Source organism: Nannobrachium achirus (genome assembly GCF_963921795.1).
Source record: "Nannobrachium achirus genome assembly, chromosome: 23".
Classification (NCBI taxonomy): Eukaryota; Metazoa; Chordata; class Actinopteri; order Myctophiformes; family Myctophidae; genus Nannobrachium; species Nannobrachium achirus.
This window is the reverse complement of record NC_137830.1, coordinates 24,419,691-24,434,703: the sequence shown is the minus strand read 5'-3', so window position 1 is coordinate 24,434,703 and position 15,013 is coordinate 24,419,691. Positions and strand designations below refer to the sequence as shown.

Genomic DNA, 15,013 nt, shown 5'->3' with positions numbered 1-15,013 from the left:
TAATTTTTGGAGAAATAAAAACATTTAAAAACATGCCCAGTCACTATACTGTACCTGAGAGGCTCATTTTTACTGAAACCAAGTTTAAAACAACTGAATTTCAATGGTATGGACTTTTGTCCCACCAAGACACAGCAACCAATGGGTGCGAAGATGGGCGGGACAATGGGCGAAAGGGTGAATTGTCATTCTTCTAATCTATGGTGATGATTCCTGGGCATTTTCAGAGCATGTTTATTTTAATGACCTGAATTGATCTGTGTTCCGGAGTGGATCCATGGAACCAACGTAGTATATACTTTAAGTTCCTATTCATCCGAATTTCGCCGATTGAGTGTCTAAACAGAATTACTGGAAATTTGCGGAGGTACTGCCCGAGGAAATGTCATTGTAGAGGCTTTAAAAATCTGTTCACATTCTCTGTGAATGAAACGAGTGTTGTGATTGGTGGACAAGATCGTTTCCGGGGGGGAAAACCTTCGGACTTATGGGCAGTCCCCAAAAAAACATACGACGGACCGACTGCCCCAACTGTATCGTTACAGTTCCTTCCCTATAGACACTCTCTGCAATAGGTCGTGCTCCTCGGAGATGAGAAAAGGCTGGGAACGAGGCTAGCCTGCATACATGGAATTCCTCTCTATCAGCAGATGGGTTGGTTGGTTGATAGGCACCCCCCACCCTTATTATAAGCAACTTTGGGCTTGTTTTTCTGTCACTTGTAAAAGTAGGTGTGGCTTGCGGATGTTCACCGTTCATTGCTTCTGGTTCGACCCACCCAGCGTATTTCAGTCCAACGACGAAAGAGTTATTGAGTCCCTCTTTTTCGGCCAATCAAAATGCTGTGTTTTGCCAGCTGAGCCTCGCGTCACAATAGGCCTGTCACAATTATTACATAATCGCCTAATCGCAATAATTTGAGTGTGTTTTTTGGGGGGGCATGGGTCACCCCCTACCAGATTTGTGTTGTTAAAATGTTAACAAGAAGAATTTTCCCTATTTGAAAATAACAGCTCTACAAGCTCACATGTCGCATCACCTATGTATATAGGTTTAGTTAGTCGCTTCTTTAATTTGGGCTTGTTTTCATAGACCTGGTTGCTTATTCCTCAAGCAAAATCGGCCAACAGCAACACTGATTCTCACCCCTTTACAAACCACTGCTCTGCCCACTGCTTTGTCAGCTGAAGATACGGGAATAATCCACCCACGATCGACAGCTCATCAAACAGCCAATATTTTCATTAACCTCTCCAATCCCATTATTAAATCATAACCAATTAATGATTCACGTCCGTCCAACCGGCCTTACAGTCGTGTCAAATGATATACAGTTAAGACGTGCTTAAGGGGATTACAGTGGTGGGGATCTGATGTGACAGCTGTCAATGTGTCAGACAGTTGCACACAACGTGAGGACTGAGGAGTGACCGCGAGGGGGGTTACAAATGGCGCATCATCCCACATACCAGGGGTCTTCAGTGCATTTCAGGCCAACGACCCCTTAGGTGAGTGAAATGAAGCAGGGTCCCCCCGCTAAATATTGTAGAAAATAGTGTTGCAGATTCAAATTTTTCATAGATTTCATTAAATAGATTTGTAGACCTGTTTGACAGCACTGTCATCGGTGTTGTGTAAATATTTGTTTGCACAGTCCTACGGAAGAAGTCCCACCAACGTTTCGCTGCTTGCACTTGTTACAAGCAAGTGACAAATGAAAAGCCTTCTTTATTCTTGATCCCTGTTTAATCTACTCTGTTCGCTAGCAGTTCCGCCTGCCATCGGATATTGTGCTATCCGTTGCACTGCCTGCGATGCAGTGAAATGCAGTGTGAAATTCCAACCATGTTTTTGTTATAGGAAGGATTGCCAGCTGACATTGCCGCGACAATACTCCTCGGTTCTACGTCTCAACGACTGTGAAAGACTAGATGTCTGTATGGGCTGCTGCAGTGCTAATGGGGGATGGATGGATACAGATAGAATAGAATATCCATCATCCTTAATGGTTCTATCATTTATTCTGTGATCCACCCCCCCCCCCCCCCCCCGCCATTGTGTTTGTCTCTTTGCTTCATTGTTTTGTCATTGTGCTACACAGTTCCCTCAGTGTTTTATCAACACAAACAGAGGCTTGATGACCACAGCTTTCAGTGTGAGAGAGAGCTGCTGCTGTTGCCTGTGGGTGACCGCATCAGTCCTGAAGCTCCGTAACAGTCTCTGGAGTCTGGACTGTTAGTGCGCTGAAGCCCCTGTACACTTTAACATTCAACAAACAGCGAGAATAGACGCTCACATCACGCTGTGGGCTTTTTCTAAATTTACAATGTGTTTGAAAATGTTTGACATTGTTGGAAACCCATAATGACATGCAAAACAAAATCGAATCCATCCACCATTTTACTTCCTCTAGTCGGTCACTGTTTCCAGTGGGTCCAGATTTAATAAAAAAGGAGCAACATTTTTCGTCAATTCAAAACATGTCCACATTTTTTCAAAAGTATTGGGGGGGGGGGGGAGGAGAGAATGCTATTTTCACCAGTTTGGGTCCCGGGAAGATATCAAATTCCATTTTTGAGTCTCGAGTGACCGGCCCTCCAATACGTTCAAAAGACAAAAAAATAACGCACGTCCTCCCCCTCGACTAGTGCTGAACCAAACTACAAAAAAACGCAAAATCATGACAACAAGAAGTGGGTTCCCAACTCACTTTCATAAATAATACTATAAAAAAAAAAGAAAAAAAAAAGCAACAGAACTGTTCTGTAGCTGGTGTGAAGCATTTTAAAAGTGAGATGCGATCCCAATACAGCTCTCCAATACACCACCAACAGGGGAGGGAGGAGATAAATGCTGATTGATTTCAGATTAAGTGAATAGTGTCCATTACAGGGACTGGTGGCCCATCCACAGAGGGAGAGTGCTGTGGTCTTTTTTGATCATGCCAGCGAGGTCACAAGGTTGTGGAAGATGGGTGGACAAGGAAGCGTGGAGGGCTCTAAGAGGTCACACATTGATCATCACGGGGTCAATGAACGTTTCATGTACGGTAATGTGATTGGCCCTCATAATGAGTAATGTAATGAGCAGGGGCGGCACAAGGGGGGGAGTGGGACTGAGTTACTAAGGCCCAAGGTGGAGGGGCCTTAATCATTTTATACTTTAGCTATTGAAAAATAGCAGATGTACAAGCTCACAGCTGTGAGCTTGTAGATCTACTATTTTTGAAAAGTCGTGAAAATGTGTGCAAATCTTTGAATATATGTATTTTTTTAAGCGAACATTTGTAACTCAAATTTTGTTTCTGGGGGATCCATGGAACTAAATATTTTGAGATGGGGGTCCGTGGCCAAACGCCTATGATTTTGGGGTCCTTCACATGAAAAGTTTTGAGAACCGCTGACATAGAAACATAGGTTTTTCAAAAAAAGGAAAGAAGGATTTGAAATATTCAAAGCCTTGCAAAAATTTTCAAAAATAGCAGATCTACACGCTTGCAGTGAGGTTGTATATCTGCTATTTTTCAGTAGTTAAAGCAAAAATAATGCGTTCCCAGTCTAAATGGGTTAAACCCCCTCCCCCTGTATAGAACATTAATGGGGGGCCCGTAGTGAGTCCTTGTACCCAGGGCCCAGAATTTGGTGTGACACCCCTGTTCAGACTACATCACATGTTGACATGTACTGTCTTCGTAACAAATGTATAGTACAGGATTGTAATGTGAAATATCCTGTAACTTTTCTTTTTAAACTTTATTGTACAGTACTGTATATTGCTCTTCCTGTGTGTTAAGCAAGAGTGTATTCCTTCCAGAATCTTCTGTAAAGTTTTCTAACAATAAACGAATGAATGGAAAATCTACCGTACAACTGCTGTCTGCCCATGGTTGCAATAAGGGTTAGGATCCAGTCCACGTGAGCAGGCCATGTTTTTTCGAAAACTTTTTTCATTTATTTTAATAATCATTTTTTGTATTTAATTTTTTCCATTTTCCCAAATAATTATTAAAAATAAATGAAAAAAAGTTATCGAAAAAAACACGGCCTGCTCGCGTATTAGGAGGGTAGTATGAGTCACCAGAAAAAATAATGGGTGTTTTTAATGAATCTATCAAGGATAAAATGAAGTTTGAAGTTACAATGGGTGTGTATGGGGAGAAAAGCCCATAAGGTGTTTCCCTGTTGAAAGTGGAATATCCCATTAAGAGGTAATCCTTAATGAACCGAAATCATTACAATCCCAAATGATCAATGAGATGCGTTTAATCTGGATAAGAAAAAAGAGCACAGGGCAACACACTCAAGACACACACTGAGAATGACATGCTGTGGTGGCATGAGGCACCGAGGCCGGGTCAGCAGGGGACACGAGACTGTAGAAAGAGGGTGAAAAGAGAAGAGGCAGAGAGAGGCACGGGTGACTGACTGACTGACTGACTGTGGCTGCAGGAGACCACAACTTAAGCCTGCATGACCAGCAATGTGATAGTAGGGCAGGAGAGAGGGGTCTACCAGCACCCCAATGACATGTTTTCGAAACCTGTTTTTTTTGGACCGTTATGATGTCTAGTTATGATTTCTGCTTGTTGCCGTCGCCAACTAATACCCCATGGGGTTCATTTTTAACCTTTTCTCACAACTATTCCCGATCTGAACCATACAATGGTCATAACAGAAAATGCCATAACTCTTGATGTAAACAACCTACAGGGACAAATGAACACACTTTTCTATATGATTTTGACCCAGGGAATTCATTAAAGTGGTTATTTTTAACATTTAAGCACATCTTGACCCTATTTCAGGACAGAAACGGTGAAAAATAACCCAAAAATGTTCAAAACACGTCTATACTTCTCTTTGTACAGATGAATTAAGGTGTATTCTTTTGATACCACAGGTTTTTTAGGACCCTTATGATGTCTAGTTATGATTTCTGCTTGTTGCCGTGGTCAACTAATGTCCCATGGGGTTCATTTTTAACCTTTTCTCACATATCCCCAATTAGTGTGGGGATTTAGGGGAGCAATTTTGCTAAATTCGTGCAATTTTGACAATTTTGAAAGCGCGAAATTTTGCACAGATGTAGCCCAGGGCTTGCTCTAATGATTTAGCTAGGGCGCCCGAGTCTGCGACCTTCGGGGTCTCCACAGCGGTCAAATCAAGTTGGGCTTCCATTGACTTTCTATACAGGAGGAAAATACCCAGAAAAAGATTTTTTTTCTGGGTATTTAAGGAGGATCTGAGGGGTCTAACTAGGGGTTTGTCATGATGCTGAATCCATTGCAGGCATTTGTTTTGCACAAAAAAAATTCTGTGGGCTAGAAATGGCCTCAGAAAACAATACACGTATGGGTGAGTATTCATGTTAGTCGGAGGCCTTAGGGTTTTTTTTTCTTGTGCTAATCAGTCTAAAAGTTCAAAATTTTGCACAGATGTAGCTCAGGGCATGTTCTAATGATTTAGCTAGGGCGCCCGAGTCTGCGACCTTCGGGGTCGCCACAGCACCCACACAACTCTGAAAAGTGATGACTCATCACTTTTCATCACTAAAGTCGATGGGAGCCCAACTTGATTTGGCCGCTGTGGCAACCCCGAATGTCGCAGACTCGGGCGCCCTAGTTAAATCATTAGAGCATGCCCTGAGCTACATCTGTGCAAAATCTTGAACTTTTAGACTGATTAGCACGAGAAAAAAAAACCCTAAGGCCTCCGACTAACATGAATACTCACCCATACGTGTATTGTTTTCTAAGGCCATTTCTAGCCCACTGAAAGTTTTTTGTGCAAAACAAATGCCTGCAATGGATTCAGCATCATGACAAACCCCTAGTTAGACCCCTCAGATCCTCCTTAAATACCCAGAAAAAAAATCTTTTTCTGGGTATTTTCCTCCTGTATAGAAAGTCAATGGAAGCCCAACTTGATTTGACCGCTGTGGAGACCCCGAAGGTCGCAGACTCGGGCGCCCTAGCTAAATCATTAGAGCAAGCCCTGGGCTACATCTGTGCAAAATTTCGTGCTTTAAGTCAAAATTGCACGAATTTAGCATTTGCTCCCCTAAATCCCCACACTAATTGGGGATATGTGAGAAAAGGTTAAAAATTAACCCCATGGGACATTAGTTGACCACGGCAACAAGCAGAAATCATAACTAGACATCATAAGGGTCCTAAAAAACCTGTGGTATCAAAAGAATACACCTTAATTCATCTGTACAAAGAGAAGTATAGACGTGTTTTGAACATTTTTGGGTTATTCTTCGCCGTTTCTGTCCTGAAATAGGGTCAAGATGTGCTTAAATGTAAAAAATAACCACTTTAATGAATTCCCTGGGTCAAAATCATATAGAAAAGTGTGTTCATTTGTCCCTGTAGGTTGTTTACATCAAGAGTTATGGCATTTTCTGTTATGACCATTGTATGGTTCAGATCGGGAATAGTTGTGAGAAAAGGTTAAAAATGAACCCCATGGGGTATTAGTTGGCGACGGCAACAAGCAGAAATCATAACTAGACATCATAACGGTCCAAAAAAAACAGGTTTCGAAAACATGTCATTGGGGTGCTGGTAGACCCCTCTCTCCTGCCCTACTATGATGGCAGCTGATGATTTCATGCAGCTCTCCACATTGATTTCGCTCTATTGTGTGCATGCATGTGTGCCTGTGCGTGTGTGTGTGCGTGCGTGAATGAGTAAGAGGGGGGGGAGTGAGTACAGATCGCACTACTGATGAATAATGAAAAGGGTGGTTGACATTTTAGGAGGTTTTGGAGGGGGGGGGGGACAAAAAGAAAAGACAATATACAAGTTTTCAAGGTCACAAGGTATAAGGACTCTCTAGAGAGAGATATGTTACTGTACACACATAACAGTGCGCCGCTAAGCTGCTGTTAATTGTAATTCAAAGGGACATCCTGGCCTTGTATAGTTATCATCACTCACCCACTCTCACTCACACACACACCACACACACCCACACACACACACACACACCACACACACACGGACCCACGCGTACACTCACACAGGCACAGTTGTGCCTTGGCTGACTGCCCTGAGAATGCCAGACAGGGCCTTTGTCTCCGCAGAGTCTCTGCTGGCTTGAGGGGGACGCCTGAGATCCCCGCAGCCCTGACTCCTGAGCCGAGACAAACAGGCTGGAGAGGAGAGGAAGAGGAGTACTCCGATATTTCACTCGCACCAAATTCTGGGCCCTGGGTGCTTTAACTATTGAAAAATAGCAGATATACAAGCCCACAGCGCCGCACCGAGTGCCGCGCTGCGAACTTGTAGATCTGCTATTTTTGAAAAATCGTGAAGGTTTGTCTTTGAATATTTCAAATCCTTCTAAGTTTTTTTGAAAAACCTATGTCAGTGGTGCTCAAATCTTTTCATGTCAAGGACCCCAACATGATAAGTATTTCGACCACGGACCCCCATCTCAAAATATTTAGTACCAGGGACTAAGGGAAAGATTTGCACACATTTTCATGACTTTTCAAAAATAGCAGATCTACAAGCTTGCAGCGCTGCACTCGGTGCTGCGCTGTGAGTTGTATATCTGCTATTTTTCAATAGCTAAAGTATAAAATAATTAAGGCCCCTCCACCTTGGGCCCTAGTAACCCAATCCCACTCCTCCCCCCCCTTGTGACGCCCCTGATTTTACTTAAGTAAAAGTAACAATACTGCAACATAGAAATACTCTGTTACAAGTAAAAGTCCGGAATTCTAAATGTGTTGGCACGAATGTGTTGGCATCAAAATGCCAACACATTCGCCAGAGGGGTCCCCAAATAATTTTGGGGGGTCCCAGGTGATTAACTTAATGTGCAACATTGTTTTCCCACTCAGTAAACAAACCAAACCAACATAACGTTTAAGTGTATAGACTAATAGAGCAGGGATACTTAAACTTCTGATGAACCAGTGGGCCAGTCAAAATTGTGCCGCGGGCCGGAGTTTGAGTATCACTGCTATAGAGGGTATCTTTTGACAAGTGACAATTTAAGGACTTTTTAATACCTCTAAATTGAAAAATTAAACATTGGCCAAATTGTCAAATATTAGAGGCAGATATTGTGAAAATAGCAGATCTACATGCTCACAACGCCTCGGAACGCGAGGCGTTGTGAGCATGTAGATCTGCTATTTTCACAATAGAACTGTTTTATACAAAATGTAATGCCTCAACTATTAGTGCTCGTCAGAGTGGGGGGTCCCCACTTAAAATAATGATTATTTGGGGGTCGCGGCCTGAAAAGGTTGAGAACCACTGGCCTACAGGACTGTGTGGTGGCCTCTCTCTCTCTCTTTCGCCCTCTCAAAACAAAACAAAGGGAAGGTAGACGAGGAGGCCGTTTCACCAGAGGTACGATGAGGATAAGGAGGAGGGGGGGGGGAGTGTAGAAATAGCCCACTATATACAGTGGGAGGAGTGGAACTGATTTGGATAACAAGCTCAGAGGAACCTGACCCATATAGGCTGGATGCAACTACTGGGTGGGGAGGGGGGGGGGGGGGGGGGGGGTGCAACAGAAAACAACACCAACAAGAGATGGAAGACAGATAGTCAGAGGACCCTGAGCGCAACAGCCCCACCGTTGCACCGATGGTAGGGCTGTCACGATTATGACATTTTACCTGACGATTAATTTTCTCTCAAATAATTGCGATTAACGATTTAATTGTGTTTTTGTCGTTGACAATTACATTTCTGTTTGGCTTTTAGGCTTTGAAGTTGCACATTGTAGATATGACACATAACCTAAATATACAAAGAAATGACTGACATATTTGACAACTTTATACGCTATTTCCACTATTATTTTACTTAAAAAATATATATGAAAAATGTTCAACATGGAAACGATTATGACGATTATGAAAAATAATAGCGATTATGTAAAATAATTGCGATTAGACGATTATGTAATAATTGTGACAGCCCTAGCCGATGGGCAAGGAGGGTCGCGAGCTCCCTACATCACATCCAATAAAGGAAATCATTAAATGGAAAACATTAAATGAACTTCTGAAAAGGCTTCAGGGCCTACACTAGCCTACTAGTAAAACTAGTGGAACCGCGATCTTGCCATACATGAATAATTGAGGTTTTAAATAATAACACAGACAATATAAATCCTAGTCTAGTAGTGGGTAGAAGGGGTTATCATCATGGCCCCAAATAACTTTTAAATAACATTGCAATTGGCGACGAGTCTCTTACAAAATCGGCAAGAGTGCCTCTCATCATTTTATATCAGGGGTGGCATTTTTGCAAAATGCAAAGCCGAGTAGCATACAAAGCTATTCCGAAAATAAATGATATAGGTTTACTTCCAAATATGCTTCCTAACGTTTACTGTGCATGTTACACTATTAATCAAGTGAATCAATAATATTAGTTTACTGTCATGAAACTGTACCTTTTCCTATGGAAGGGAATACTTCTAATAAATATGTCAAGCTCGCTACCCTCCTTGCCCATCGGCCCCCACCGTTGCACTCAGGGACTCAGAGAGACAGAAGAAGGGTGGGACAGGTAGAGAGGAGGGCGAGAGAAAAAGAAAGAAAAATACAGACCCAAGATGGAGAGAGGGAGTATAGGGTCAAACCAAAATGCGTGTCAGGAGCTGAGGCTTGTTCAGAAGAGGTGAAGAGGGTGAAGGGGTTCTGAGCGGGCGGAACAGCAACAATCAAGGGTGGAAGGGGTCAATGATGGTATTTTTTAAGTTCTTTACCTGTAGCTGTGGTATCGGGCTCCCTGCCATGGAGGTCTGCTTCTAGCCATTGGTACAAAGCTATAATGGATGAGGGTGCATGCAGAAAACAGACAGCAGGAGAAACCAAAAAAAAAGGGGAGGGGAAAAAGAACAAGAACAATGCGCAATGTCAACAATGAATGCAGAACATACACACACATACGTTAAAAACTAAAAGCAAAGTAATCAATGCATGACAATGAGTAAAGCATGAATGTGACAACATCACAACAGACCATGACGTGGCAAACGCGGCCATCTCAAATGACACCTTTTATCCCTCAGGGTTCCTTGGGGGGGGGGTTATTGCGGGACCTTGAAATTAAAAATGTTTGAGAACCACTGATCTATACCAGTGTTTCTCAAACCTTTTACATTTCAAGGTCTGCCCTTAACTCTGACAGAGTACAAATGGAACCATCGGTTCCATTTGTATACTGTTATGGAGTTACAGACTTGTCCCTGGAATCCACTTTGAGAACCAGATTGAGAAAACAAACTAGATTGAGCACTTTTGGACTCGCATCTGTCCAGATATAATATTACCTTCTGTGGTCTCGAGGGAGGGAGGGAGGGAAGGTGCCATTTCAGACAGCAGATAAACAGTGAATCAGTCAGTCAGATGCATGTTAGCATTTCTGTTGCATCATGATGGGGCAGTGAGTGAGGTTGTGGCTTACGGCCTTTAATGTTAGTGAGCAGTCGGTACACAATAATGAGTACACGAATAAACGCTGTTTGAAGTCAAAGGAAGCAGCAGAGTTTACTTTGCACAGCAGCACCATACAAGCATCAAAGGTTTCAAAACATTCTCAGAGTAGCCAGCAAATTCACTTCTAACCAGATTAACCCCGGCATCCCTACTTTGGGTAATACTTTTTTATAAATAATAATGATTTAATTTCATTATATTGTACCTGAGATTAAGACACGGTTTGAGACACTCTGCAAAACTAATCTCAGACCAATATACCGGTATGTAATAATTAATGATAAAAAGAAGATCACTGCAACTAGGCATACCATCTTACCCAGTGGAAAGCACAGTTCCTTCCCTGTGTGCCATATCTTCTGTGTGCGCATGTGTCATGAACTGTCCCACCACCCACACTGTGGTCCATAACACTCCCCTCCCCTCCTCTCCTCTCCTCTCCACGTGCACCGATGCACAGCAGGGGACTCGACTGCAAGGTCATTGCGTAGAGAGAATATACCAGTTTTATGCTCAGGAGGGACTCTTAAAATAGACTAGCAAATAGAAAAGCATGGATCACGCCGTGTGTAGATGCATGCATGTGCGTGCGTGCGGCCGTGCGCATTGTGCAGGTTCTCTCATGCACTCCCACACTGTCGATCTCTGTGACAGTTTCTTGGGACAGCACAGCACACGCAGCTTTACCACTGTCTCCTGTTCAACTATTTCTCACACACACACACGCTCGCACCAGCACACCTTTGTATCGGCGTTATGTAACTGTGTATCATTTACAATGACTGCTATCGCTGCACTTTTCTCCCCTTCCTTGGCCCTTCATATCCACCTGAGCCACACTCAGCGCAGTATACTATCTATCTATCTGTACAGCGTGTACATGTACACTACAGCCATGTGTATTCAGCCATAATAAGAGGCTGTTTCGGGACAGCCACCGTGGACTGAGCAGCTTTGCCTGTCAAAGTGTTGGGAGTCGGCCTGACTTGTATTTGTTATATGTTATAACACACATGCTGGTTTGAAGACACAGAGGGCAAAAAAAAACGGTTCAAACTGAAAAACGTCATGAAGTTTACCATTATACAGTTTCAGAAGAATATGCTTTACTTGGGAGTACCCACAAGTTGGTTTTTACTGTACTGTAATGTACTAGATAACAGAAGTCAACTTCCTTCTGGCTAATTAAGGGATTGTGCCAACACCGCAAAAGTTCTATTTATTAATGTAAGGAATTACGGTGACCCACGATGCTATGAAACTCCCCATAATCTGTTAAATTTGTAATTTTGTCAAAGCAGATGCATTCAGCCGCAATGGTGCATATCTCACTTTCAAAACAAACATCAGGCGCTCGCTCTCGCTCTTGGAATATTACACAGGAGAACCACTGGCAGTGTTTTACAGACTCTTATCACTCTCTCACATCATCTATCATCCGTCTAGTGTTTCTCCAACCAGTGCCTGTCATCAATCTGTGTGTATCTGGCCTCACCAGAGAGACGGTAAAGCTCATCTCTCACTTCCTTATCTCCACGTTCACACAGTTATTCACCTCTCTCACCGTCGGACCAGAGACTGACCTTGAGCCATCAAGATATCCTGACTGCTCTCTGTGTGCAACCATCTGTCTGAGTGTCAAATGAGGAAAAACTGTGCACGAGGGCGCACGCACGCACGCACGCACACACCTGTGAGGTCCAATACAACAAGGTTAGCAAATCTGATTGCTGCCAACATTTGGAGGCTTTCAGATCAATGTGTGGAACAGTATTAAATCGACCGACTATTGGTTTTCATGAGCTACGGCTGCCCCTTATTGGGACCTGCATTCCAAGAGGCACAATGTGAAGATCAATAATATACTGGCCATATGAGATGATGGATTCTGTATTGAATGCTGCTTAAACACCTGGGAGACGAGACGACCAGCTCCGACCAATCATTTCATTTTGGAGGAATGACACAAATACAGTATATCCATCAGGAGGAAACCTTGTACTGTATGTCTAAAACTAAAACCAACCCTTTTCAGGACATTGAGTGAAAATAGCAGTTCTACAAGCTCACACCGTGTCGCATTGCAAGGCGTTGTGAGCTTGCGGATCGGCTATTTTCACTACCTTCGTGTGACACTCTTGTATATAATCTCTTGGCATTCATTTATGAAAAATAAGAAGAAATTGGAGATACAAGGTTTCTGCCCGACAGCGACGCTATGTTGATAAGCTTGCTAATAGAAATTAGAAAAGCTGGCCGTATCCATCTGTCAGATACGGGTTGAGCCATGAGCTGTGAATTGGTATTTATAACCCCAGAAAGCCAGGCCTGGGGAGACTCTGTATTGAATGGGAGGATTGATTGTTTTCCGCCTTCAGAACCTCCTCCATATTCATAACACCATATTGCAGGATAAAACACACATATACACACACACACACACACACACACACACACACACACACACACACACACACACACACAAGCTCAGCGGCATGCAGTACAGGAACACACATATCCCCACGCACATAAGACGGATTCCTATGAAGGGTAGTGTGTGTGTGTGTGTGTGTGTGTGTGTGTGTGTGTGTGTGTGTGTGTGTGTGTTATGCTTCATGTGAGGTCTGACTGGAACCATCATTACCCCCACACACACACACACACACACACACACACACACACACACACACACACACACACACACACACACACACACACACACACACACACACACACACACACACACACACACACACACACACACACACACACACACACACACACACACACACACACACACACACATAATGGATTACAGACAGTATACAGATGAATGCAGTCACTGGGTAAATATCTGACAGTCACACAACTGACTGAACCTACACACAGCTCAAAATGATGGAGAGACTGTTTGATTGGATGTCACAAACACTTCCATACATTCTGCACAGTGCGCACACACACACACACACACACACACACTAATTGAAAATAAGGAGTGGGACAAAGCCTCAAACTCTGCACCGTAATTAATCATAGACACACACGCGCACACGCACACACGCACACACACACACACACACACACAGTAACCCGCAGGGTCAGAATTAAAGCAAAAAGCTTGCCTTATTTCTGAATGAATGACTGGAACAATTATTTTGTTCCACGAAACCCCCACCTTTCCATTTCATCATCCAACAGAGACAGAGGAGCATAGGACATCCGTTCGTCCGTCCGTCCGTCCGTCCGCCCCCCCCCCCCCCCCCCCCCCCCACCCCACCACCACCACCTCCCTGTTGTCATGGGAGTAAATGTACAGTTGCCATGAGATATCAGAAAGCACCCCCTCCCCAGTGCAGCGCGCCCCCCCCCCATTAACAGTGAATGAGGTGCAGTGGAGGATGTAGTACAGTGTGAGGGCCCCTTCAATATGGCCCCTAACTAACATGCTTCAATTGCAAAGCAGTGGCGGACCAACCGCTTGGCAACAACAGATCAATAATAATAATAATAATAATAAAACTTTATTTGTATAGCACCTTTCATGACATGAAATGCAGCTCAAAGTGCTTTACAGAGCATAAAATGAAGCACACGTGCTTAACAGAGAAAAAGTAAAATAGAAATAAAAAATACATAAAAAAGAGATAAGTAAAATGATTTCAATAAAGCAAGAAAAAATAAAAGCATAGAACATTGAAGAACAATTTCAGAGCCGTGCGGACGTCAATAGCAGCATAGGGATTAAAAAATTTAGCTAAAAGCAAGAGTAAAGAAATAGGTCTTGAGCTGTGCTTTAAAGCTATCCACCGAGGCTGCCTGTCTTAGGTGTAGTGGTAGTTTATTCCAAGCTGTCGGTCCATAGAAGCAGAAAGCTGCTTCACCATATTTTTTATATGTCATTGTTGGCACCTCAAGTAGGTCTGCACTAGAGGACCTGAGTGGGCGGGTTGGAACATATCTATGCAGGCAGTTATAGAGGTACGAAGGTGCCAGACCATTTAGAGCTTTATAAACAAGTAAAAGAATTTTAAAATCAATCCTAAAAACAACCGGGAGCCAGTGTAGCGACGCTAAAACTGGAGTAATATGTTCTCTTATCTTAGTTTTTGTTAAAACTCTGGCTGCTGCATTTTGAACAAGTTGTAATCTGTCAGTTGTTTTCTTTGGCAGACCAGAGAGAAGTGCGTTGCAGTAATCAAGCCGAGAGAAAACAAAAGCGTGGATCAGCGTTTTTGCATCGTTCAGCGACAGATAGGCTCTAATTCGCGCAATATTTCTAAGGTGAAAGAAGGCAATCTTCGTGACATGATTAATGTGTGTATTAAAATTTAATTCAGCATCAATGATCACCCCCAGGTTCTTAACAGAGGTGTTATTTTCTTTAGCCAGGTTACCAAGTCTATTTATTATTGATTCTCTCTGGGCAGTAGAACCTATTATGAGAACTTCTGTCTTGTCCTCATTTAGCTTGAGAAAGTTCTCACTCATCCAGCATTTTATGCTGGACACGCACGTCAGCAATGGGTCTAGAGCA

The 15,013-nt window shown here is 43.1% G+C and overlaps 1 protein-coding gene across 4 annotated transcripts in view; it reads right to left on the bottom strand.

Moving 5' to 3' along the window:
- Positions 1 to 15,013, bottom strand: part of dennd5b (DENN/MADD domain containing 5B) — a 126,317-nt gene that overhangs the window by 75,354 nt on the left and 35,950 nt on the right. For all 4 annotated transcript variants that reach the window (XM_080754768.1, XM_080754769.1, XM_080754770.1 and 1 more), the window contains exon 2: positions 9,744 to 9,803. In XM_080754768.1, the coding sequence (XP_080610894.1) occupies positions 9,744 to 9,803 (60 nt within the window). The remainder of the gene's footprint in view (positions 1 to 9,743; positions 9,804 to 15,013) is intronic.